Source organism: Hyla sarda, chromosome 12, assembly GCF_029499605.1.
Source record: "Hyla sarda isolate aHylSar1 chromosome 12, aHylSar1.hap1, whole genome shotgun sequence".
Classification (NCBI taxonomy): Eukaryota; Metazoa; Chordata; class Amphibia; order Anura; family Hylidae; genus Hyla; species Hyla sarda.
Window position 1 is genome coordinate 20,236,369 of NC_079200.1, and position 26,229 is coordinate 20,262,597.

The 26,229-nt window shown below is 48.7% G+C and overlaps 1 protein-coding gene across 1 annotated transcript in view; it reads left to right on the forward strand.

Annotated features, from left to right (window-relative positions):
- Positions 1-1,045: 1,045 nt before the first annotated feature.
- Positions 1,046-26,229, forward strand: part of LOC130296268 (NXPE family member 1-like) — a 32,036-nt gene continuing 6,852 nt past the window's right edge. The window contains exons 1-5 of the mRNA XM_056547660.1: positions 1,046-1,110; positions 1,216-1,318; positions 1,399-2,120; positions 12,823-12,887; positions 14,059-14,280. Of these exons, the coding sequence (XP_056403635.1) occupies positions 1,046-1,110; positions 1,216-1,318; positions 1,399-2,120; positions 12,823-12,887; positions 14,059-14,280 (1,177 nt within the window). The remainder of the gene's footprint in view (positions 1,111-1,215; positions 1,319-1,398; positions 2,121-12,822; positions 12,888-14,058; positions 14,281-26,229) is intronic.

A 26,229-nucleotide genomic window follows, 5' to 3' on the forward strand; every position in this document is an offset into this window, starting at 1 on the left:
GGGTAAAAAAAGTTTTTTACCCAAATATTCATGAAAAAATGAGGGTGCGTGTGTGTGCGTGTATACCCCGATATACCCCCAGGAAAGGCAGGGGGAGAGAGGCCGTCGCTGCCCGCTTCTCTCCCCCTGCCTTTCCTGGGGGTCTAGAGCGCTGCTGTCGGCCCTTTTCACCCCCTGGTTATCGGGGGAGAGAAGGGGCAGTTGCACCCATTGCCGGCGCCACTGCCCCGTTGCCTCCCCCCATCCCCGGTGGCATAATTACCTGAGTCCGGTCCGCACTGCTCCGCTGCTCCAGGCCTCCGTCGTGCGTCCCCAGCGTCGTTGCTATGCACGGCGCGGCGCTCTGACGTCATGCGCCGCGCCGTTCAGCGCATAGCAATGACGCCGGGGACGCACGACGGAGGCCTGGAGCAGCGCGGACCGGACTCAGGTAATTATGCCACCGGGGATGGGGGGAGGCAACGGGGCAGCGGCGCCGGCAATGGGTGCCGCTGCCCCTTCTCTACCCCTGGCTGTCGGCGCCGCTTCTCTCCCCCTGGCTATCGGCGCCGGCACCGATAGTCAGGGGGACAGAGCGGGCAGCGGCGCCGATAACCAGGGGGTGAAAAGGGCCGGCAGCAGGGCTCTAGACCCCCAGGAAAGGCAGGGGGAGAGAAGCGGGCAGCGACGGCCTCTCTCCCCCTGCCTTTCCTGGGGGTGTATCGGCGTATAACACGCACACAGACTTTAGGCTAAAAATTTTTGCCTAAAAAGTGCGTGTTATACGCCGATAAATATGGTATATAGACTGCAGGTCCAGAATAGGAAACAGTTTTTGGGGAATAATAAAGGACAATTAACTTTCCCACTTCTTGACCTTATACTAAGCAATAGGCCACATACAGTATCCAAAGTAGAGGTAGGGAGTCACCTTGGTAATAGTGACCACAATATAATATGTTTTAATGTATCCTATAAGAGGAGTGAGGCTACAAAAACATGAAACTTTAGGTGAATTTTCATCAACTAAGAGAGGACCTCAGTGACATAGAGTGGGACTTTGGATATGTATGGAAAGAAAAAAGAACACAAAGACAGCGCAACCTGTGCTGTTACTCACGGGAGAGCTTTGTAAGGGACACACACATGGCATAGGAAAATGTCATGTAGCTTTCACTATTGCCATTTAAAGCTTTTACACATGGTTCTGAACTGACTTGAATTCTTCTGTTTTAGGAAAACCAATAGAATGTCCAAATCTGACAAAATAACATTTATGATAATTGTTGGTCTTACAATACTTATTACCACCTTGTTTAGCTTCATCATTCATCTTAAGGTAGGTTCTTCAATGAGATAAGAGATCACACCATGTAAACAGGATTTATACCTATGTAACTAATGCTAATTTCTCATCAGCCCAACAACTTTATTAACCTTCAAAACCGATATAGCATTTTCTCTGCTTGGAGAAATGCTGAAATCCCAAACATTTTACAAAAACCAGGAAAGATAGACCAACAAATAAGTGAGATGTTGAATCATGTAAATTGGTCTATGCCAAACGTGGACTTCACATACCTAAATCAAACAACCAGTGCCAATAATAGCACAGCAACCATTGTAAATTATAAACCTACATACTGTGTTGGAGACAATATAACAGTTCGAGTCGATATGTATAACTACTTGGGAGAAAAGAAGACTTATGGAGGAGACTTCTTACGAGCTCGGATTTTTTCCCCAAACCTTGTTGCTGGAGCTTCAGGGAAAATTGAGGATTTTCACAATGGGACCTATAATGTGTATTTCACTCTGTTTTGGAAAGGTCAAGTGAAGATATCTATTCTCTTGATCCATCCTAGTGAAGGAATCTCTGCTTTATGGAAGGCAAGAAACCATCAATACAACTATATTTCGTATACTGGATTATTCCTCAACAACAGTAATACGGTTTCCACAAGATGTGACTTTTCTTTAGATGAAAAGGGAGAAAAATGTGAATATGTGGATAAAAGGTACGGAGAGTCCTTCTACTGCATGAGACCTTCCGGTGTAGCTTGTGAGGCTTTCATATCTCTGAAGAGTGGAAACAAACCTTACACTTCTTTCACTGATGAACAGAAGAAGCTCTTTATGAGGTAAATACTCAATTTAAGTGTAAGTAGAAAGCATGTTTTAAATAAGTAGATCATTTGCTTGATGTAACATGCATAGACTTATATAATGGTGAGTATAATGTCTCCGCTGTCTCGTGGACACAGCTTCACATCAAGTTTATACCGAATCTCAAGGAAAGACACGCTGGTTGCTTAACTGATGTAATCTTTACTGAGATATAATGAACACACGCGGTAAAAACTGTAAAACAAACATATGAAAGATAAATATAAGCATGGCTATTCAAGTGCCTTACATTATGTATAGCTAATACATAGATAGTCTAACATGTGCTCACTTACTACACACTGAAAACACATTATCTATCTACAATGCCTAGCATCTCTCTACACAAGATAACTAACAATTCCGTACTCACAGGCTTTGGTATTTATCAGATTTGCAGTCTGTATTAGCTTTAAGAAGTCCTGTGGATCTGGTCACTGTGGTGGCTGGAGCTGGAATGAATGAGACGTGCCGGAGCTAGCCCTAGGCTTTAGAGAGAAGGCCCGCCTCTAGGCTTCAAGAAAATGGAGGGTCTTAAAGGAACAGACCCTGCTGAGTGCCAAGCATGTAAAATACATTGCGAAGGCAGCACAGTGAGGTTTTCCTCTGGTCGCTGAATACATAGTTAGGTTGCTGGACATAAGTCTTAACCTGACCCAGCACCTCCTCCAGTAGTTTATGGGGTGGATCTTAACAAGTTAGCACTCCACATGCTCTGTATTGTCATGCTGGCCCACCAGAGTACTAGAAAATCCTCCAGTAGGCCCAAACCCATAATCTTTTTCATGAATGCAATGATACCCAGGTTTATGAGGATTTTGGAGGTAATACTTCTGCCAAGTTTAGGCACAGATATTGATTGGTTGCTTTGGGCAACTGGTCAACTTTTCCTCTACACAGTTCTTGATGAATTTCCCTCTAAGTGTCTAATTGTGGGGCAAGGGGGCCCCACTGCTGGAAACCCCTCCACAGTCTCAAGAATATAACTCCTGTCCGAATGGAGGGCCAGTGCACATACTGTCTCAACCAGTGCTCTATTTGTCTTTGGGAGTGCCAAAGATGGCCAAGTACAGTACTCAGCTATCTTCCATAGATAATGAAAGGACAAGTGATAGAGTAAGTGAACTGCTAACAACAACAAAAAACGTGGTCTCAAATGGCTGGAGGTGCTCAACCCCAAATGCAGTTGTGCATATATACTGGGGGAGCAGATCCTGCCCTTGTAGTCCGTTGCTAGGGGCGATCCCCAGCATAAAAATGCATACAATGGAGGATGCCTGCAGCAGACTACAAGTGCCACAATAGAATCCTACACCAGATAAACGGTGTGGATGTGTAACAATTAGAATAATACAATACAGAAATTTAGGTGCACTACTGTGGTAGATGTATACAGTGACATTGGCTAATCCCTCAACACTGATGTTAAAATTGAGACATTCGCCAGTGTATCCTTATATAAAGGACACACCAGAGCCCGCACACCAACGCCAAGGTTTCTCAGATGGCACGGGACCTAACGCTAACCTACCTGTGCGTAATAAGCAAAAACCAGGGGCCAGTGGGCAATTACAGCAGCACTAGGTCGACATGCAGCCTGCTCCCAGTTCCCTCACGCTGGAGGGAACTGGGAGCAGGCTGCATGTCGACCTAGTGCTGCTGTAATTGCCCACTGGCCCCTGGTTTTTGCTTATTACGCACAGGTAGGTTAGCGTTAGGTCCCGTGCCATCTGAGAAACCTTGGCGTTGGTGTGCGGGCTCTGGTGTGTCCTTTATATAAGGATACACTGGCGAATGTCTCAATTTTAACATCAGTGTTGAGGGATTAGCCAATGTCACTGTATACATCTACCACAGTAGTGCACCTAAATTTCTGTATTGTATTATTCTAATTGTTACACATCCACACCGTTTATCTGGTGTAGGATTCTATTGTGGCACTTGTAGTCCGCTGCAGGCATCCTCCATTGTATGCATTTTTATGCTGGGGATCGCCCCTAGCAACGGACTACAAGGGCAGGATCTGCTCCCCCAGTATATATGCACAACTGCATTTGGGGTTGAGCACCTCCAGCCATTTGAGACCACGTTTTTTGTTGTTGTTTGTAAATTTATACGTGGAGGTGTGTAAACTCCATATGTTAATGCGCCTTGAACACTTTCCAGGCAGCATTAGGGTTGCACCTGTGAGGCCATGCACCTATATCAGCCAACTTGGGTGGGGCTTGTAGCCTCTCTCCCCCCTTCCATTGTATGTGTGCTCAGTCACGCTGGAGGGAACTGGGAGTAGGCTGCATGTCGACCTAGTGCTGCTGTAATTGCCCACTGGCCCCTGGTTTTTGCTTATTACGCACAGGTAGGTTAGCGTTAGGTCCCGTGCCATCTGAGAAACCTTGGCGTTGGTGTGCTGGCTCTGGTGTGTCCTTTATATAAGGATACACTGGCGAATGTCTCAATTTTAACATCAGTGTTGAGGGATTAGCCAATGTCATTGTATACATCTACCACAGTAGTGCACCTAAATTTCTGTATTGTATTATTCTAATTGTTACACATCCACACCGTTTATCTGGTGTAGGATTCTATTGTGGCACTTGTAGTCCGCTGCAGGCATCCTCCATTGTATGCATTTTTATGCTGGGGATCTCCCCTAGCAACGGACTACAAGGGCAGGATCTGCTCCCCCAGTATATATGCACAACTGCATTTGGGGTTGAGCACCTCCAGCCATTTGAGACCACGTTTTTTGTTGTTGTTTGTAAATTTATACGTGGAGGTGTGTAAACTCCATATGTTAATGCGCCTTGAACACTTTCCAGGCAGCATTAGGGTTGCACCTGTGAGGCCATGCACCTATATCAGCCAACTTGGGTGGGGCTTGTAGCCTCTCTCCCCCTTCCATTGTATGTGTGCTCAGTCACGCTGGAGGGAACTGGGAGCAGGCTGCATGTCGACCTAGTGCTGCTGTAATTGCCCACTGGCCCCTGGTTTTTGCTTATTACGCACAGGTAGGTTAGCATTAGGTCCCGTGCCATCTGAGAAACCTTGGCGTTGGTGTGCGGGCTCTGGTGTGTCCTTTATATAAGGATACACTGGCGAATGTCTCAATTTTAACATCAGTGTTGAGGGATTAGCCAATGTCATTGTATACATCTACCACAGTAGTGCACCTAAATTTCTGTATTGTATTATTCTAATTGTTACACATCCACACCGTTTATCTGGTGTAGGATTCTATTGTGGCACTTGTAGTCCGCTGCAGGCATCCTCCATTGTATGCATTTTTATGCTGGGGATCTCCCCTAGCAACGGACTACAAGGGCAGGATCTGCTCCCCCAGTATATATGCACAACTGCATTTGGGGTTGAGCACCTCCAGCCATTTGAGACCACGTTTTTTGTTGTTGTTTGTAAATTTATACGTGGAGGTGTGTAAACTCCATATGTTAATGCGCCTTGAACACTTTCCAGGCAGCATTAGGGTTGCACCTGTGAGGCCATGCACCTATATCAGCCAACTTGGGTGGGGCTTGTAGCCTCTCTCCCCCTTCCATTGTATGTGTGCTCAGTCACGCTGGAGGGAACTGGGAGCAGGCTGCATGTCGACCTAGTGCTGCTGTAATTGCCCACTGGCCCCTGGTTTTTGCTTATTACGCACAGGTAGGTTAGCGTTAGGTCCCGTGCCATCTGAGAAACCTTGGCGTTGGTGTGCGGGCTCTGGTGTGTCCTTTATATAAGGATACACTGGCGAATGTCTCAATTTTAACATCAGTGTTGAGGGATTAGCCAATATCACTGTATACATCTACCACAGTAGTGCACCTAAATTTCTGTATTGTATTATTCTAATTGTTACACATCCACACCGTTTATCTGGTGTAGGATTCTATTGTGGCACTTGTAGTCCGCTGCAGGCATCCTCCATTGTATGCATTTTTATGCTGGGGATCGCCCCTAGCAACGGACTACAAGGGCAGGATCTGCTCCCCCAGTATATATGCACAACTGCATTTGGGGTTGAGCACCTCCAGCCATTTGAGACCACGTTTTTTGTTGTTGTTTGTAAATTTATACGTGGAGGTGTGTAAACTCCATATGTTAATGCGCCTTGAACACTTTCCAGGCAGCATTAGGGTTGCACCTGTGAGGCCATGCACCTATATCAGCCAACTTGGGTGGGGCTTGTAGCCTCTCTCCCCCCTTCCATTGTATGTGTGCTCAGTCACGCTGGAGGGAACTGGGAGCAGGCTGCATGTCGACCTAGTGCTGCTGTAATTGCCCACTGGCCCCTGGTTTTTGCTTATTACGCACAGGTAGGTTAGCGTTAGGTCCCGTGCCATCTGAGAAACCTTGGCGTTGGTGTGCGGGCTCTGGTGTGTCCTTTATATAAGGATACACTGGCGAATGTCTCAATTTTAACATCAGTGTTGAGGGATTAGCCAATGTCACTGTATACATCTACCACAGTAGTGCACCTAAATTTCTGTATAGTAAGTGAACTGCTGCCCCATTCAAGGAGCTTCAGAAGTCTTATTCTTGAGATTGTAGGAGGACACCCCCCATCACCCCAAGATCACTAGTCCACAATGCCTGCACCCCATGACTAGAAGAATGCTGGCATAACAAGCTTTCATGGACAATGCAGATTCTCTTTAGCACCCACACAGCCTACGGTTAGTCTTAAACACTCACAAACATTCATACACCATTGCTCCATGTGCAAAACAGGACCACTCATACTGGTAGTGAGGTGTACCTTTGTTTTAAAAGAAAGCTGTCAGTCAGTGGTGAGAGGGCGGGGGGAATGCGCATCTCAGAAATATACTGGACTCCTGCCCCACAACATTCATAGCATAATGTTGAACTGTGACTTAAAAAAAAAAAAAAAGACTAAAATCAGACACACTGCTGAAATCAACAGCAAAAATGCGGTAGAGTTCCCGTTTTTTATTTTTTTTCCTTTTACCATTGTCACGATGCCGGCTGGCAGGTAGTGGACCCTCTGTGCCAGAGAGGGATTGGCGTGGACCGTGCTAGTGGACCGGTTCTAAGCCACTACTGGTTTTCACCAGAGCCCGCCGCAAAGCGGGATGGTCTTGCTGCGGCGGTAGTGACCAGGTCGTATCCACTAGCAACGGCTCACCTCTCTGGCTGCTGAAGATAGGCGCGGTACAAGGGAGTAGGCAGAAGCAAGGTCGGACGTAGCAGAAGGTCGGGGCAGGCAGCAAGGATCGTAGTCAAGGGCAACGGCAGAAGGTCTGGAAACACTGGCAAGGGACACACAAGGAACGCTTTCACTGGCACTAAGGCAACAAGATCCGGCAAGGGAGTGCAAGGGAAGTGAGGTAATATAGGGAGTGCACAGGTGATAACTCTAATTGGAACCACTGCGCCAATCAGCGGCGCAGTGGCCCTTTAAATCGCAGAGACCCGGCGCGCGCGCGCCCTAGGGAGCGGGGCCGCGCGCGCCGGGACAGAACAGACGGGGAGCGAGTCAGGTAGGAGAGCCGGGGTGCGCATCGCGAGCGGGCGCTACCCGCATCGCGAATCGCATCCCGGCTAGCAGCAGGATCGCAGCGCCCCGGGTCAGAGGACGTGACCGGAGCGCTGCAGCGGAGGAGGTGAAGCGAGCGCTCCGGGGAGGAGCGGGAACCCGGAGCGCTCGGCGTAACAGTACCCCCCCCCTTGGGTCTCCCCCTCTTCTTGGAGCCTGAGAACCTGAGGAGCAGACTTTTGTCAAGGATGTTGTCCTCAGGTTCCCAGGATCTCTCTTCAGGACCACAACCCTCCCAGTCTACTAAAAAAAAATTTTTTCCTCTGACCTTTTTGGCAGCCAAAATCTCCTTGACCGAGAAGACGTCCGAGGAGCCGGAAACAGGAGTGGGAGGAACAGATTTGGGAGAAAAACGGTTGAGGATGAGTGGTTTGAGAAGAGAGACGTGAAAGGCATTAGGGATACGAAGAGAAGGAGGAAGAAGAAGTTTATAAGAGACAGGATTAATTTGACACAGAATTTTGAAAGGACCAAGATAGCGTGGTCCCAACTTGTAGCTAGGGACACGGAAGCGGACATATTTAGCGGAGAGCCATACCTTGTCTCCAGGGGAAAAAACGGGGGGAGCTCTTCTTTTCTTATCCGCGAACCTCTTCATGCGTGAAGAAGCCTGTAAGAGAGAATTTTGGGTCTCTCTCCATATAATGGAAAGGTCACGAGAAATTTCATCCACAGCGGGCAGACCAGAGGGCAAGGGGGTAGGGAGGGGGGGAAGAGGGTGACGGCCGTACACCACGAAAAATGGGGATTTGGAGGAAGATTCAGAGACCCTGAAGTTATACGAGAATTCGGCCCATGGAAGGAGATCTGCCCAGTCATCCTGGCGGGAGGAAACAAAATGTCGCAAATAATCACCCAGGATCTGGTTAATTCTTTCTACTTGTCCATTGGACTGGGGATGATATGCAGAGGAAAAATTTAATTTAATCTTGAGTTGTTTACAGAGAGCTCTCCAGAATTTAGACACGAATTGGACCCCTCTATCCGAGACAATCTGCGTAGGCAACCCGTGAAGACGAAAAATGTGTACAAAAAATTGTTTAGCCAACTGAGGCGCAGAAGGAAGACCAGGAAGAGGAATGAAATGTGCCATTTTGGAGAATCGATCAACGACCACCCAAATAACGGTGTTGCCACGGGAAGGGGGTAAATCAGTAATAAAATCCATACCAATCAGAGACCAAGGCTGTTCGGGGACAGGCAGAGGATGAAGAAAACCAGCGGGCTTCTGGCGAGGAGTCTTATCCCGGGCACAGATAGTGCAGGCTCGCACAAAGTCCCCAACATCCGTCTCCAGAGTCGGCCACCAATAGAAGCGGGAGATGAGTTGCACAGATTTCTTGATGCCCGCATGACCTGCGAGATGGGAGGAGTGACCCCATTTGAGGATTCCGAGGCGTTGGCGTGGAGAAACAAAGGTCTTTCCTGGAGGGGTCTGTCTGATGGAGGCAGGAGAAGTGGAGATCAGGCAGTCAGGTGGAATGATGTGTTGCGGAGGGAGATCAACTTCTGAGGCATCCGAGGAACGAGAGAGAGCATCGGCTCTAATGTTCTTATCGGCAGGACGAAAGTGAATCTCAAAATTAAATCGGGCAAAGAACAGAGACCACCGGGCCTGGCGAGGATTCAGCCGTTGGGCAGACTGGAGGTAGGAGAGGTTCTTGTGGTCGGTGTAGATAATAACAGGAAATCTTGATCCCTCCAGCAGATGCCTCCATTCCTCAAGTGCTAATTTAATGGCTAGAAGCTCTCGATCCCCGATGGAGTAGTTCCTCTCCGCTGGAGAGAAGGTCCTAGAGAAAAAACCACAAGTGACAGCATGCCCGGAAGGATTTTTTTGTAGAAGAACAGCTCCAGCTCCTACTGAGGAGGCATCAACCTCCAAAAGGAAGGGTTTGGAAGGGTCAGGTCTGGAGAGCACGGGAGCCGAAGAAAAGGCAGACTTGAGTTGTTTAAAGGAGTCTTCTGCTTGAGGAGGCCAGGACTTGGGATCAGCATTTTTCTTGGTTAAAGCCACGATAGGAGCCACAATGGTAGAAAAATGTGGAATAAATTGCCTGTAATAATTGGCGAACCCCAAAAAGCGTTGGATAGCACGGAGTCCGGAGGGGCGTGGCCAATTTAAGACGGCAGAGAGTTTGTCTGGATCCATCTGTAGTCCCTGGCCAGAGACCAAATATCCTAGAAAAGGAAGAGATTGGCATTCAAACAGACATTTCTCAATTTTGGCATAGAGTTGGTTGTCACGAAGTCTCTGAAGAACCATACGGACATGCCGGCGGTGTTCCTCTAGATTGGCAGAAAAAATTAGGATATCGTCCAGATATACCACAACACAGGAGTATAATAAATCACGAAAAATTTCATTGACAAAGTCTTGGAAGACGGCAGGGGCATTGCACAGTCCAAAGGGCATGACCAGATACTCAAAGTGTCCATCTCTGGTGTTAAATGCCGTTTTCCACTCGTCCCCCTCTCTGATGCGGATGAGGTTATAGGCGCCTCTTAAGTCCAATTTAGTGAAGATGTGGGCACCTTGGAGGCGATCAAAGAGTTCAGAGATGAGGGGTAAGGGGTAGCGGTTCTTAACCGTGATTTTATTAAGACCGCGGTAGTCAATGCAAGGACGTAGGGAGCCATCTTTTTTGGAGACAAAGAAAAATCCGGCTCCGGCAGGAGAGGAGGATTTACGGATAAAGCCCCTTTTTAGATTCTCCTGGACGTATTCGGACATGGCAAGAGTCTCTGGGGCAGAGAGAGGATAAATTCTGCCCCGGGGTGGAGTAGTACCCGGGAGGAGGTCGATAGGGCAATCATAAGGCCTGTGAGGAGGTAGAGTCTCAGCTTGTTTTTTGCAGAAAACATCCGCGAAGTCCATATAGGCCTTAGGGAGACCGGTTACTGGAGGAACCACAGAGTTACGGCAAGGGTTACTGGGAACCGGTTTTAGACAGTTCTTGGAACAAGAGGACCCCCAACTCTTGATCTCCCCAGTGGACCAATCCAGGGTTGGGGAATGAAGTTGAAGCCAGGGAAGTCCAAGGAGAATCTCCGAGGTGCAATTGGGGAGGACCAAAAGTTCAATCCTCTCATGATGAGATCCGATGCTCATAAGAAGGGGCTCCGTGCGGAAACGTATGGTACAGTCCAATCTTTCATTATTTACACAATTGATGTAGAGGGGTCTGGCGAGACTGGTCACTGGGATGTTGAACTTGTTGACGAGAGAGGCCAAAATAAAATTTCCTGCAGAACCAGAGTCCAAGAAGGCCACTGTAGAGAAGGAGAAGGCAGAAGCAGACATCCGCACAGGCACAGTAAGACGTGGAGAAGCAGAGTAGACATCAAGGACTGTCTCACCTTTGTGCGGAGTCAGCGTACGTCTTTCCAGGCGGGGAGGACGGATAGGACAATCCCTCAGGAAGTGTTCGGTACTAGCACAGTACAGGCAGAGGTTCTCCATACGGCGTCGTGTCCTCTCTTGAGGTGTCAGGCGAGACCGGTAGACCTGCATAGCCTCCACGGCGGGAGGCACAGGAACAGATTGCAGGGGACCAGAGGAGAGAGGAGCCGAGGAGACGAAACGCCTCGTGCGAACAGAGTCCATATCTTGGCGGAGTTCCTGACGCCTTTCAGAAAAACGCATGTCAATGCGAGTGGCTAGGTGAATAAGTTCATGTAGATTAGCAGGAATTTCTCGTGCGGCCAGAACATCTTTAATGTTGCTGGATAGGCCTTTTTTGAAGGTCGCGCAGAGGGCCTCATTATTCCAGGACAATTCTGAAGCAAGTGTACGGAATTGTACGGCATACTCGCCAACGGAAGAATTACCCTGGACCAGGTTCAACAGGGCAGTCTCAGCAGAAGAGGCTCGGGCAGGTTCCTCAAAGACACTTCGGATTTCCGAGAAGAAGGAGTGTACAGAGGCAGTGACGGGGTCATTGCGGTCCCAGAGCGGTGTGGCCCATGACAGGGCTTTTCCGGACAGAAGACTGACTACGAAAGCCACCTTAGACCTTTCAGTGGGAAACAGGTCCGACATCATCTCCAGATGCAGGGAACATTGGGAAAGGAAGCCACGGCAAAACTTAGAGTCCCCATCAAACTTATCCGGCAAGGATAAGCGTATCCCAGGAGCGGCCACTCGCTGCGGAGGAGGTGCAGGAGCTGGCGGAGGAGATGACTGCTGAAGCTGTGGTAGCAACTGTTGTAGCAAAACGGTCAGTTGAGACAGCTGTTGGCCTTGTTGCGCAATCTGTTGTGACTGCTGGGCGACCACCGTGGTGAGGTCAGCGACAACTGGCAGAGGAACTTCAGCGGGATCCATGGCCGGATCTACTGTCACGATGCCGGCTGGCAGGTAGTGGACCCTCTGTGCCAGAGAGGGATTGGCGTGGACCGTGCTAGTGGACCGGTTCTAAGCCACTACTGGTTTTCACCAGAGCCCGCCGCAAAGCGGGATGGTCTTGCTGCGGCGGTAGTGACCAGGTCGTATCCACTAGCAACGGCTCACCTCTCTGGCTGCTGAAGATAGGCGCGGTACAAGGGAGTAGGCAGAAGCAAGGTCGGACGTAGCAGAAGGTCGGGGCAGGCAGCAAGGATCGTAGTCAAGGGCAACGGCAGAAGGTCTGGAAACACTGGCAAGGGACACACAAGGAACGCTTTCACTGGCACTAAGGCAACAAGATCCGGCAAGGGAGTGCAAGGGAAGTGAGGTAATATAGGGAGTGCACAGGTGATAACTCTAATTGGAACCACTGCGCCAATCAGCGGCGCAGTGGCCCTTTAAATCGCAGAGACCCGGCGCGCGCGCGCCCTAGGGAGCGGGGCCGCGCGCGCCGGGACAGAACAGACGGGGAGCGAGTCAGGTAGGAGAGCCGGGGTGCGCATCGCGAGCGGGCGCTACCCGCATCGCGAATCGCATCCCGGCTAGCAGCAGGATCGCAGCGCCCCGGGTCAGAGGACGTGACCGGAGCGCTGCAGCGGAGGAGGTGAAGCGAGCGCTCCGGGGAGGAGCGGGAACCCGGAGCGCTCGGCGTAACAACCATTGTGTAGCCTTTGTCCACCTGGATATATACTATGGGGCTGAAATGTTTTCTTACCCTTTTTCTGATCCATTAAAGGTCCTTCAGTTATGGAGTAGAGATTCCTAAACTAATTGAAAGTGTTAACGTTCTGGAGTGTCCAGGTAAGTTCTTTAATCCTTTTACTATTCTTTTTTATTACTGGTCATATTAATCTTCATATATCTTTTTGGATTCATTAGAGTCACATTCATGTTAATTCCTAATTGCGAAAAGCAAACTGACTACTTGAGTTTTTAAAGGAGTACTCCAGTGCAGGAACACTTATCCCCTATCCAAAGGATAGGGGATAAGTGTCTGATTGTGCGGGGTCCAACTGCTGTGACAACCCGCGATATCCTGCAAGTCACCCCGGCAGTCCACAGGACCCCCCAAATGAAGCAGTGGCCAACGTATGTACTGTATCTCTATGTAAAAGCCAAAGATACCCGAACACTGTATATCCAGCTCTCCCATAGAGATAGATAAAAGTTCCTACACTGGAGTATTCTTTTTAAGCCAGGTTCACACTGAGGAATTTCTGGATGGAATTTCTGTGCAGACTGCATTGCTGTCCCCATAGACAGCAATGCTTTTTTGAGCAGATCTTTCAGCAGATCCACTCAGAAATGCATTGCCATCTATGGGGATGGCAATGCAGCCACCTATGGGATCATCAGCAGAAATTCCATCCGGAGATTTTGCAGTGTGAACTCGGCCTAATTGTCTTCAAAAGCTTTATTTTGTCACTATAACACTGCAAAATGTATTATTATTATTATTATTATTATTATTATTATTATTATTATTATTATGTCAACTACTAGCCACAGCAGTAAGTTATCCCAATGGCCATACACCTTTGATTTTTGCTGACTGAGCCATTGATTCCGGCAGGATTAGCTAATCATGTAATGTGTATGGTGGAATCCCGACTCTGCCCCAGTAGATGATGTAGGATCAGTAGATGATGTAGGAGAGTAGGATCAGTTATGTGGGATTTCAACTACCCAATCTTTTGGTCCTCACCCACGAGAGGCGTCGGACAGTAGCTGACCTTTCTCAATTGAAAAATGTGAACTGATTAAGCATATGTATGGGAAAATCAGGAGATGGCTGGCAACCAAAGGGGCATTTGGCCCACAGCTATCTAATATGTACTGTATGTCCAGCTTTAGGTATGAATGCTAACTTTTTTCTATGGCTCATAGTCATCTCTGAACATAGTCTTAGCATAGTCTTTTAGGAACTAATTTTTTTTATTTATTTTTTTATTCTGGTGCATTTATTTCTCAGACCGCCCAATGAAAGTGTCAACATCAGCATGTCAAACTGGGATGTTCCCCCCTTTCCCCAGTGGATATTTCCTGAACAACCAATGGTTTACGATATACTGCAACCTAACAACTTATAACCCCTTTTATAATATTAAAACTTGTTTGGCTGGTAAAACGATATATTTGATGGGAGATTCAACAATTCGTCAGTGGGTTGAGTATGTTCCGAAAGTCATGAAGAGTAAGTTTGGTGCTTTGTGTATGTTTATATTTTTCCCATTCAAGTAGCTTAGATAGTTAAAGGGTTCTCAAAGGCTAGTTAATAAATTTTAGTCATGTTGGTGGGATTTACAGCTGGGTCTGGGACTCTACGTTCAGGTGTTCTGACCTCGAAGTGGAGATGTGGCCATGGTCTCACCCCCCCCCCCCCCCCATGTAACAAGAATGAATATTCAGGGACTTCAATAATGAAGAACCTGACATCTGCATCAGGCAGATTTCCAGTCCCTCTTTGTCCAACTTGGTGGCCAGCAATAATGGTCGTGCTCCTCTGCTTCCAATAAGATGTGGTGAAGGAAGAAATCAGGTGCACAGGGCCAATGCCAACTATGGTCCTTTATGTCAGACTGTATGTACCCTCTGCCATGCGCTTTACTTCTTCAGGCTCTGCTGACCAGCAGTAACAACTAGGCAGGGGCTCTTTGTGAGGAGGAGTTGTCAGGGGACATAAAATGACAGGGACAGGGGAGCAAAGAGTGACAAGGTAAAGTTTTAAGGAGGTCATTCAGAGCATGTGTCCTCAGAAAATTGCCTAATGTTTCAATATAGTTATTATTTTAGACTTTAGACTGTGATTTTTTTTCTCCTAATTTTCCTTTTTATTATTTAGTTTATAAAATAATCTTAAAATCATGCATTTTTTTTTTTATTTCAGCCGTTAAATGCATTGTCCAGCAAAAGAAACAACCTGTGTATGGTGTCAAAAAGTATAATAAAGCAACTATTGTTATTAGTACCATAGTGCAGAGATCTCTCCATTTCAGCTGAGATGTCTCGCTTCTAGTTGTGATACCCGGTCACACTCTCTGAAAGCGCAGCTCCAGTTTGCTCAGGACCAGACCATTGATATGAAGAGAGGAGATCATATTTCTGCTCATTAATTTTAAAGTCAGCAGAAAACATTTCTCAAATAATACAGCACTGAGCCTTGTTTGGCTTAAACCACGGTGACTGAGAGAGGCTTCTTTTTCCTTAAAATCTAATGAGCAGTAATATGAGTTTCTCCCTTCACATTACTGGTGTCTCCCTGAATAAAGACGATGAAAGGGAAAAAGGTATGTGGGCTCTTGTTACACCGAGCGTTCCGGGTCCCCGCTCCTCCCCGGAGCGCTCGCAGCGTTCTCCTGTTCGCAGCGCCCCGGTCAGACCCGCTGACCGGGAGCGCTGCGATAATGTCCCTAGCCGGGATGCGATTCGCGATGCGGGATGCGCCCGCTCGCAGTTGGCATCCCGGCCCGCTTACCAGACTCGTTCCCCGTCTGTTCTGTCCCGGCGTGCGCGGCCCCGCTCCCTATGGCGCGCGCGCGCGCCGGCTCTCTGCGATTTAAAGGGCCGGTGCGCCACTGATTGGTGCCTGGTTTCAATTAGTGTGTTCACCTGTGCACTTCCCTATTTAACCTCACTTCCCCTTCCCTTCCTTGCCGGATCTTGTTGCCATTGTGCCAGTGAAAGCGTTCCTTGTGTGTCACAAGCCAGTGTTCCAGACCTCTTGCCGTTGCCCCTGACTACGATCCTTGCTGCCTGCCCTGACCTTCTGCTACGTCCGACCTTGCTCTTGCCTAATCCATTGTACCGCGCCTATCTCAGCAGTCAGAGAGGTTGAGCCATTGCCGGTGGATACGACCTGGTTGCTACCGCCGCTGCAAGACCATCCCGCTTTGCGGCGGGCTCTGGTGAATACCAGTAGCAACTTAGAACCGGTCCGCCGGCACGGTCCACGCCAATCCCTCTCTGACACAGAGGATCCACCTCCAGCCTGCCGAATCCTGACAGTAGATCCGGCCATGGATCCCGCTGAGGTCCCGCTGCCAGTTGTCGCTGACCTTACCACGGTGGTCGCCCAGCAGTCGCAACAGATAGCGCAACAAGGCCATCAGCTGTCTCAACTGACTGTTATGCTACAGCAACTTCTACCACAGCTTCAGCAACCATCTCCTCAGCCAGCTCCTGCACCTCCTCCGCAGCGAGTGGCCGCATCCAGCCTCCGTTTATCGTTGCCGGACAAGTTCGATGGGGACTCTAGACTTTGTCGTGGTTTTCTCTCGCAATGTTCCCTGCATTTGGAGATGATGTCAGACCAATTTCCAACTGAACGGTCAAAGGTGGCTTTCGTGGTTAGTCTCCTGTCTGGGAAAGCCCTATCATGGGCCACACCGCTCTGGGACTGCAATGATCCTGTCACTGCCTCCGTACAGTCTTTCTTTGCGGAGATTCAAAGTGTCTTTGAGGAACCAGCCTGAGCTTCTTCTGCCGAGACTGCCCTGCTGAACCTGGTCCAGGGTAATTCTTCAGTAGGCGAGTACGCCATCCAATTTCGTACTCTCGCCTCCGAATTATCTTGGAATAACGAGGCCCTCTGCGCGACCTTCAAAAAAGGCCTATCCAGTAACATCAAAGATGTGCTGGCCACATGTGAAATCCCTGCTAACCTGCATGAACTTATTCATTTTGCCACCCGCATTGACATGCGTTTTTACGAAAGACGCCAGGAGCTCCATCAGGATATGGACTTTGTTCGCACTAGGCGGTTTCTCTCCCCGGCTCCTCTCTTCTCTGGTCCACTGCAATCTGTTCCTGTGCCTTCCGCCGTGGAGGCTATGCAAGTAGACCGGTCTCGCCTGACACCTCAAGAGAGGACACGCCGGCGCAATGAGAACCTATGCCTGTACTGTGCCAGTACCGAACACTTCTTGAAGGATTGTCCTATCCGTCCTCCACGTCAGGAAAGACGCACTCCGATCCTGCACAAAGGTGAGACAGCTCTAGGTGTGAACTCTGCTTCTCCACGTCTTGCTGTGCCTGTGCGGATTTCTTCTTCTGACTCCTCCTTCTCTGCTGTGGCCTTCTTGGATTCTGGATCTGCAGGAAATTTTATTTTGGCCTCTTTCGTTAACAGGTTCAACATCCCAGTGACCAGTCTTGCCAGACCTCTCTACATCGCCTCAGTTAATGGTGAAAGATTAGACTGTACTGTGCGTTACCGCACAGAACCCCTGTTAATGTGCATTGGACCTCATCAAGGAAAAATTGAATTTCTGGTCCTCTCTAACTGCACTTCTGAAATTCTTCTCGGACTGCCTTGGCTTCAACGCCATTCCCCTACCCTTGACTGGACCACCGGGGAAATCAAGAACCGGGGTACTTCTTGCTACAAAAAATGCCTCACGTCTGCTCCCAGTCCTGCCAGTCAAACCCATATGGCTCCTCCTATACCAGGTCTCCCCAAGGCCTATCTGGACTATGCCGATGTTTTTTGCAAAAAACAAGCAGAGACTTTGCCTCCTCACAGGCCTTATGACTGCCCTATTGATCTCCTTCCTGGTACTACTCCACCCCGGGGCAGAATCTATCCTCTGTCATCTCCTGAAACACAAGCCATGACGGAGTACATCCAAGAAAATTAAAAAAGGGGATTTATCCGCAAGTCTTCCTCCCCTGCCGGAGGAGGGTTCTTCTTTGTCTCCAAAAAAGACGGTTCCTTACGGCCTTGCATCGATTACCGCGGTCTTAATAAGATCACTATAAAAAACCGCTATCCCCTGCCTCTTATCTCGGAAATCTTTGACCGCCTACGTGGCGCTAACATCTTCACCAAATTGGATTTAAGAGGTGCATATAATCTCATCCGCATCAGGGAAGGGGACAAATGGAAGACCGCATTTAACACCAGAGACGGACACTTTGAATATCTGGTTATGCCCTTTGGGCTCTGCAACGCCCCTGCTGTCTTCCAGGACTTTGTAAATGACATTTTTCGTGATTTGTTATATACCTGTGTTGTGGTCTACTTGGACGACATTTTGATTTTCTCTTCTAACCTCGAAGAACACCGCCGGCATGTCCGCCTGGTTCTTCAGAGACTCCGTGACAATCAATTATATGCCAAGATGGAGAAATGTCTCTTTGAATGCCAATCTCTTCCCTTCCTAGGATATTTAGTCTCTGGCCAGGGACTTCAAATGGACCCAGACAAACTGTCAGCCGTGTTAGATTAGCCACGCCCCTCCGGACTCCGTGCTATCCAACGTTTCTTGGGGTTTGCCAATTACTACCGACAATTTATTCCGCATTTTTCCACCATTGTGGCCCCAATTGTGGCCCTAACCAAGAAAAACGCCAACCCTAAGTCCTGGCCTCCTCAAGCGGACAAGGCATTCAACCGTCTCAAAACCGCCTTTTCTTCTGCTCCTGTACTCTCCAGACCTGATCCATCTAAACCCTTCTCACTGGAGGTAGACGCCTCCTCGGTGGGAGCCGGAGCTGTACTCCTACAAAAAAACTCTTCTGGACATAACGTTACTTGTGGTTTCTTTTCTAGGACTTTCTCTCCGGCGGAGAAAAATTACTCCATTGGTGATCGAGAACTGCTGGCCATAAAACTAGCCCTCGAGGAATAGAGGCACCTGCTGGAGGGGTCCAAATACCCAATTATCATATACACAGATCACAAGAATCTCTCTTATCTTCAGTCTGCCCAACGGCTGAACCCACGCCAGGCTAGGTGGTCATTGTTTTTTGCCCGTTTTAACTTTGAGATTCATTTTCGCCCTGCTGACAAGAACATCAGGGCTGACGCCCTCTCTCGTTCCTCGGATGCCTCTGAAATGGAAGCCTCCCTGCAACACATTATTCCTCCTGAGTGTCTGATCTCCGCTTCCCCAGCTTCCATCAGACAAACTCCTCCTGGAAAGACTTTCGTCCCTCCACGCCAGCGCCTCAGGATCCTCAGGTGGGGACACTCCTCACACCTTGCCGGCCATGCTGGCATCAAAAAGTCCATCCAGCTCATCTCTCGATTTTATTGGTGGCCTACCCTGGAAGCAGATGTTGCTGATTTTGTTCGGGCTTGTACAGTCTGTGCCCGGGACAAGACTCCTCGTCAGAAGCCTGCCGGCCTCCTTCATCCTCTACCTGTTCCTGAGCTACCATGGTCTCAGATTGTTATGGACTTTCTAACAGACCTGCCTTCATCCCAGGGCAACACAGTCATTTGGGTGGTCGTTGATCGTTTCTCCAAGATGGCACATTTTATTCCACTTCCAGGTCTTCCTTCTGCGTCACAGTTGGCGAAACAACTTTTTGTGCACCTTTTTCGCCTTCACGGGCTTCCCACGCATATCGTCTTGAATAGAGGCGTTCAATTTGTGTCGAAATTCTGGAGGGCCCTCTGTAATCAGCTTAAAATCAAATTTAATTTCTCTTCTTCCTATCATCCCCAATCCAATGGGCAAGTGGAGAGAGTTAACCAGGTTCTTGGTGACTATTTGCGACATTTTGTTTCCTCCTGCCAGGATGATTGGGCCGATGTTCTACCCTGGGTTTAATTCTCGTACAATTTCAAGGTCTCTGAGTCCTCCGCTAAATCCCCGTTCTTTGTGGTGTACGGCCGTCACCCTCTTCCCCCAACTGCCACGCCTTCTGGTTTGCCCGCTGTTGATGAGGTTACCCGGGATTTCTCCACCATCTGGAAAGAGACTCAAAAATCCCTCATACAGGCCTCATCCCGGATGAAGAAGCATGCCGACAAAAAAAGAAGAACTCCTCCTGTCTTTGTTCCTGGAGACAAAGTGTGGCTCTCCGCCAAGTATATCCGCTTCCGTGTCCCCAGTTATAAACTGGGACCACGTTATCTTGGACCCTTTAAAATCAAGTGCCAAATCAATCCTGTCTCCTACAAACTCCTTCTTCCCCCTTCTCTCCGTATTCCTAATGCTTTTAATGTCTCTCTCCTTAAACCGCTTATCCTTAACCGCTTCTCTCCCAAGGTTGTTGCTCCTACTCCTGTCTCCGGGTCCTCAGATGTCTTCTCGGTTAAAGAAATTCTCGCGTCTAAGACGGTCAGAGGTAAAAAAAAATGTCTTGTAGATTGGGAGAATTGCGGTCCTGAGGAGAGGTCATGGGAACCCGAGGATAACATTCTCGACAAGGACCTAATTCACAAATTTTCAGGTTCCAAAAAGAGGGGGAGACCCAAGGGGGGGGGGGGGTACTGTTACGCCGAGCGCTCCGGGTCCCCGCTCCTCCCCGGAGTGCTCGCATCGTTCTCCTGTTCGCAGCGCCCCGGTCAGACCCGTTGACTGGGAGCTCTGCGATAATGTCCCTAGCCGGGATGCGATTCGCGATGCGGGACGCGCCCGCGGTTCGCATCCCGGCCCGCTTACCAGACTTGTTCCCCGTCTGTTCTGTCCCGGCGCGCGTGGCCCCGCTCCCTAGGGCGCGTGCGCGCCGGCTCTCTGCGATTTAATGGGCCGGTGCGCCACTGATTGACGCCTGGTTCTAATTAGTGTGTTCACCTGTGCACTTCCCTATTTAACCTCACTTCCCCTTCCCTTCCTTGCCGGATCTTGTTGCCATTGTGCCAGTGAAAGCGTTCCTTGTGTGTCCCAAGCCAGTGTTCCAGACCTCTTGCCATTGCCCTTGACTACGATCCTTGCTGCCTGCCCTGACCTTCTGCTACGTCCGACCTTGCTCTTGCCTAATCCCTTGTACCGCGCCTATCTCAGCAGTCAGAGAGGTTGAGCCGTTGCCGGTGGATACGACCTGATTGCTACCGCCGCTGCAAGACCATCCCGCTTTGCGGCGGGCTCTGGTGAATACCAGTAGCAACTTAGAACCGGTCCACCGGCACGGTCCACGCCAATCCCTCTCTGACACAGAGGATCCACCTCCAGCCTGCCGAATCCTGACAGCTCTGAATGTGACGTGATGTCACAGCTACACGGGAGAGAGTACAACTGATATGGAGAGATCCGTGCAATATGGTTAATGACATTATATTAGGAAGTTGATTTCTTGAACTTTTTGACACCATACACAGATTGTTTCTTTCACTGGACAACCCCTTTAAACCTTATAATAAGCTAAAAATTCCAGTTCTGTACAGATCACTTTTCAGCACTCATATATAATATGTAACGTTTCTGTGTTTTTGAATTTTTCTTCTTTGGGTCCTGTTCAGACATTAGGTTTATGTCTGAACAGATTCTGTGTTAATTCTCCCTGGTTGGGGAAGAGTTATTGCTTCCAGCCTATGGCATTCCGGATGTGGTTATTTAGTCCCTGGCTCTGCTAGAACTCTCTTCTGGTAATTAGATTTGTATTAGGTTAGGTTTTCACTTTTTTTGGGGGGGCAAAAACACCAATAAAAACTTCCATTCTGCCGCAAGGTGTTTTTTTTGTGAAAAAACACTGCAGTCACATGTTAGCTGCAAGTCAATAGTTAACTGCAAAATGCCATATCCACTTGGCGTTTTTCAGTTTGGGTTTTTTTTTTATCCTTTTGGTGTTTTGGGGCTCCTTGGCTCCTTGGTTTTTAAAAAGCTACCTCTTGTTGAGACTTTTGCCTTTTTTCGGGAAAATCTTGGCGTTTTCCTCCCATAGAAGTCTATAAGAATGAAAAACGCCAAGAAAAATGCCATGTGGGTTTTAACTTTGGCATTTTTACAGGTGGTTTTTATTCTTTTTTGGACTTTAGCGATCCAAAAAAGTGATAGAGATACCTTTTTTTATTAAAATTTTGTAGGGTACCATTAAAAAAATTTATAAAAAAGAGACAGTAGTGATGGAAAAAATTGTATTTAACCAAAATTATCTTTTTTTTATAACAAAATTTTACTTAATTTTTACACAGGGATCAATTTATGTGTGCGGGCAGGGCACTAAAAATTTAGCCGACAATAATAAAAATGTAGTGTGTGTGTTTTATACTTTTTTTTTAAAACATTTGTTATGTAGTACTACTACTCCCAGCATGAAACACACTGTTCCATGATGGGAATAGTAGTACCTGTACTAATTGACAGATCGCCCAGGGTTTCGTTGCGATCCTCCTGTTTAATGTATAGATGCGGCCGGCCGCTCTTTTATGGTTCCCTGCACTGCCTTATATATTCACCTATTCATATTTCCCGCAGAGAGCTGTGATTGGTCAGATGGTTCCAGCCAATCACAACTCTGTGGGAAATATGAATAGGTGTATATATACGTCAGTGCAGGGGACCACAGATGAGCGGCCGGCCGCATCTATATATTATACAGGAAGATCACAGCGGGTGTCAGGAGTGACACTCGCTGCGATCTGTCTATTAATGCAGGTACTACTGCTCCCAGCATGAATCAGAATGTGCTCCATGTTGGCAGCAGTAGTACCAGCAGTAAGGGACAGATCACAGCGGATGTCACTTCTCCTTACACCCGCTGTGATCCTCCTGAAGTGAATTTCGGGACTCAGCTGTGCCCAGGGCTACAGAATTGGGAGAACAGCTGATGCTGAGAAGTAGATATATGTCCTATATCTACTGCCCAGCAAGAACTTACAGTGAGCCCCCAATGTGTATACAGTATACACATTGCTGGCTCACTTAACCCCTTGCTGAGCTGGTTGCTATGCGCCAGCCCAGCAAGGAAAGAGTTAACTTACACTGATGGGCAGTAGGTTAACCCTTTGGGTGGTATACACTATAAACAGCTTTCTAGAGATAGCTGTATATAGTGTATACAGAAGACGAAGTCCACTTACTTCCCTCCAGTCCCGGCTGGGTCAGTGTAGCCCCGCCCCCTAGTGATGATGTCATTAGGGGCGGGGCTACAGACGGAAGCCAGGCTAGAAAGGGTGTGAGGCTCTGTTCACATTGTACATTTTGTATAATGTGAACAGTCCCTTTTGGCAGTGTCTTCTCAGGAAGGGAGACTCCAGCTGTTGCTAAACTACAACTCGCCGCATGTCTGGGCATGCTGGGAGTTGTAGTTTTGCAACAATTGGAGGCTCCCTGTTTGGGAAGACATTGCAATATCTCCCCAGCAGACAGCGCCAAAAAAATACTAACCAATATTTTGTGGTTTTTTTTCTTCTTGTTTCAGATCTGTGCATGCAGAGGATTACGGCAGATTCAATGGATTATGGCGGATGAACAGGTTTTTTTTTCCTTTTAATAAAATGGTTAACGAGGGCTGTGGGGGAGTGTTTTTTTTTTAAATAAAATTTTTTTTCCAATGTGTCGTCTTTTTTTTAAATTGAATTTTCAGGCTTAGTAGTGGAAGCCGGTCTTATTGAAGGAATCCATTACTAAGCCGGGGCTTAGCGCTTGCCCCCAAAACAGCTAGCGCTAACCCCCAATTATTACCCCCGTACCCAACGCCACAGGGGTGCTGGGAAGAGTCGGTACTAACAGGCCCGGAGCGTCAAAAATGGCGCCCCCGGGCCTAGGCGGTAACAGGCTGCTGTTATTTAGGCTGGGGAGGGCCAGTAACAATTGTCACGATGCCGGCTGGCAGGTAGTGGATCCTCTGTGCCAGAGAGGGATTGGCGTGGACCGTGCTAGTGGATCAGTTCTAAGTCACTACTGGTTTTCACCAGAGCCCGCCGCAAAGCGGGATGGTCTTGCTGCGGCGGTAGTGACCAGGTCGTATCCACTAGCAACGGCTCAACCTCTCTGACTGCTGAAGATAGGCGCGGTACAAGGGAGTAGACAGAAGCAAGGTCGGACGTAGCAGAAGGTCGGGGCAGGCAGCAAGGATCGTAGTCGGGGGCAACGGCAGGAGGTCTGGAACACAGGCTAGGAACACACAAGGAAACGCTTTCACTGGCACAATGGCAACAAGATCCGGCGAGGGAGTGAAGGGGAAGTGAAGTATAAATAGGGAGTGCACAGGTGAACACACTAATTGGAACCACTGCGCCAATCAGCGGCGCAGTGGCCCTTTAAATCGCAGAGACCCGGCGCGCGCGCGCCCTAGGGAGCGGGGCCGCGCGCGCCGGGACAGGACAGACGGAGAGCGAGTCAGGTACGGGAGCCGGGGTGCGCATCGCGAGCGGGCGCTACCCGCATCGTGAATCGCATCCCGGCTGGAGACGGTATCGCAGCGCACCGGGTCAGTGGAGCTGCCCGGAGCGCTGCGGTAGCGAGAGAGAAGCGAGCGCTCCGGGGAGGAGCGGGGTCTCCCCCTCTTCTTAGAGCCTGAGAACCTGAGGAGCAGACTTTTGTCTAGGATGTTGTCCTCAGGTTCCCAGGATCTCTCTTCAGGTCCACAGCCCTCCCAATCCACCAAAAAGAACTTTTTTCCTCTGATCGTCTTGGAGGCCAGTATCTCTTTCACCGAGAAGACGTCAGAAGAACCGGAGACAGGAGTGGGAGAAACTAACTTGGGAGAGAAACGGTTGATGATGAGTGGTTTAAGAAGAGAGACATGAAAGGCATTAGGAATACGGAGAGAAGGAGGAAGAAGAAGTTTGTAAGAGACAGGATTAAATTGGCACAAGACTTTGAAAGGACCAAGATAGCGTGGACCCAGTTTGTAACTGGGGACACGAAAGCGGACATATTTAGCGGAGAGCCATACCTTGTCTCCGGGAGCAAAAATGGGGGGAGCTCTTCTTTTCTTATCGGCAAACTTTTTCATGCGAGATGAAGCCTGTAAAAGAGAATCTTGGGTCTCTTTCCATATGGTGGAAAGATCATGAGTCACTTCATCTACAGCGGGCAAACCAGAGGGCAAGGGAGTAGGGAGGGGGGGAAGAGGGTGACGGCCGTACACCACGAAAAATGGGGATTTGGAGGAAGATTCAGAGACTCTAAAGTTATACGAGAATTCGGCCCATGGTAGAAGATCTGCCCAATCATCCTGGCGGGAGGAAACAAAATGTCGTAAATAATCACCCAAGACCTGGTTAATTCTTTCTACTTGTCCATTGGATTGAGGATGATATGCAGAAGAAAAGTTTAATTTAATCTTGAGTTGTTTACAGAGAGCCCTCCAGAATTTTGACACGAATTGGACGCCTCTATCCGAGACTATCTGTGTGGGCAACCCGTGAAGACGAAAAATGTGTACAAAAAATTGTTTAGCCAACTGAGGCGCTGAAGGAAGACCAGGGAGAGGGATGAAATGTGCCATCTTGGAAAATCGATCAACGACCACCCAAACAACAGTGTTGCCACGGGATGGGGGTAGGTCTGTAATAAAATCCATACCAATCAGAGACCAAGGCTGTTCAGGGACAGGCAGAGGATGAAGAAAACCAGCGGGCTTCTGGCGAGGAGTCTTATCCCGGGCACAGACAGTGCAGGCTCGCACAAAGTCCACGACATCTGTCTCCAGAGTCGGCCACCAATAGAAGCGAGAGATGAGTTGCACAGATTTCTTGATGCCTGCATGACCTGCGAGATGGGAGGAGTGACCCCATTTGAGGATTCCAAGGCGTTGGCGTGGAGAGACGAAGGTCTTTCCTGGAGGAGTTTGCCTGATGGAGGCTGGAGAAGTGGAAATCAGGCAGTCAGGAGGAATGATGTGTTGCGGAGAGAGTTCAACTTCCGAGGCATCCGAGGAACGAGAGAGAGCATCGGCCCTAATGTTCTTATCGGCAGGCCGAAAGTGAATTTCAAAGTTAAATCGGGCAAAGAACAGAGACCACCTGGCCTGGCGAGGATTCAGCCGTTGGGCAGACTGGAGATAGGAGAGGTTCTTGTGATCGGTGTAAATAATAACTGGAAATCTTGATCCCTCCAACAGATGCCTCCATTCCTCAAGTGCTAATTTAATGGCTAGAAGCTCTCGATCCCCGATGGAGTAGTTCCTCTCCGCCGGAGAGAAGGTCCTAGAAAAAAACCCACAAGTAACAGCACGCCCGGAAGAATTTTTTTGTAGAAGGACCGCTCCAGCTCCTACAGAGGAGGCATCAACCTCCAATAGGAAGGGTTTAGATGGGTCAGGTCTGGAGAGCACGGGAGCCGAAGAAAAGGCAGACTTGAGCCGTTTAAAGGCGTCTTCCGCTTGAGGAGGCCAAGACTTGGGATTGGCATTTTTTTTGGTTAAAGCCACGATAGGGGCCACAACGGTAGAAAAATGTGGAATAAATTGCCTGTAATAATTGGCGAACCCCAAAAAACGTTGGATAGCACGGAGTCCGGAGGGG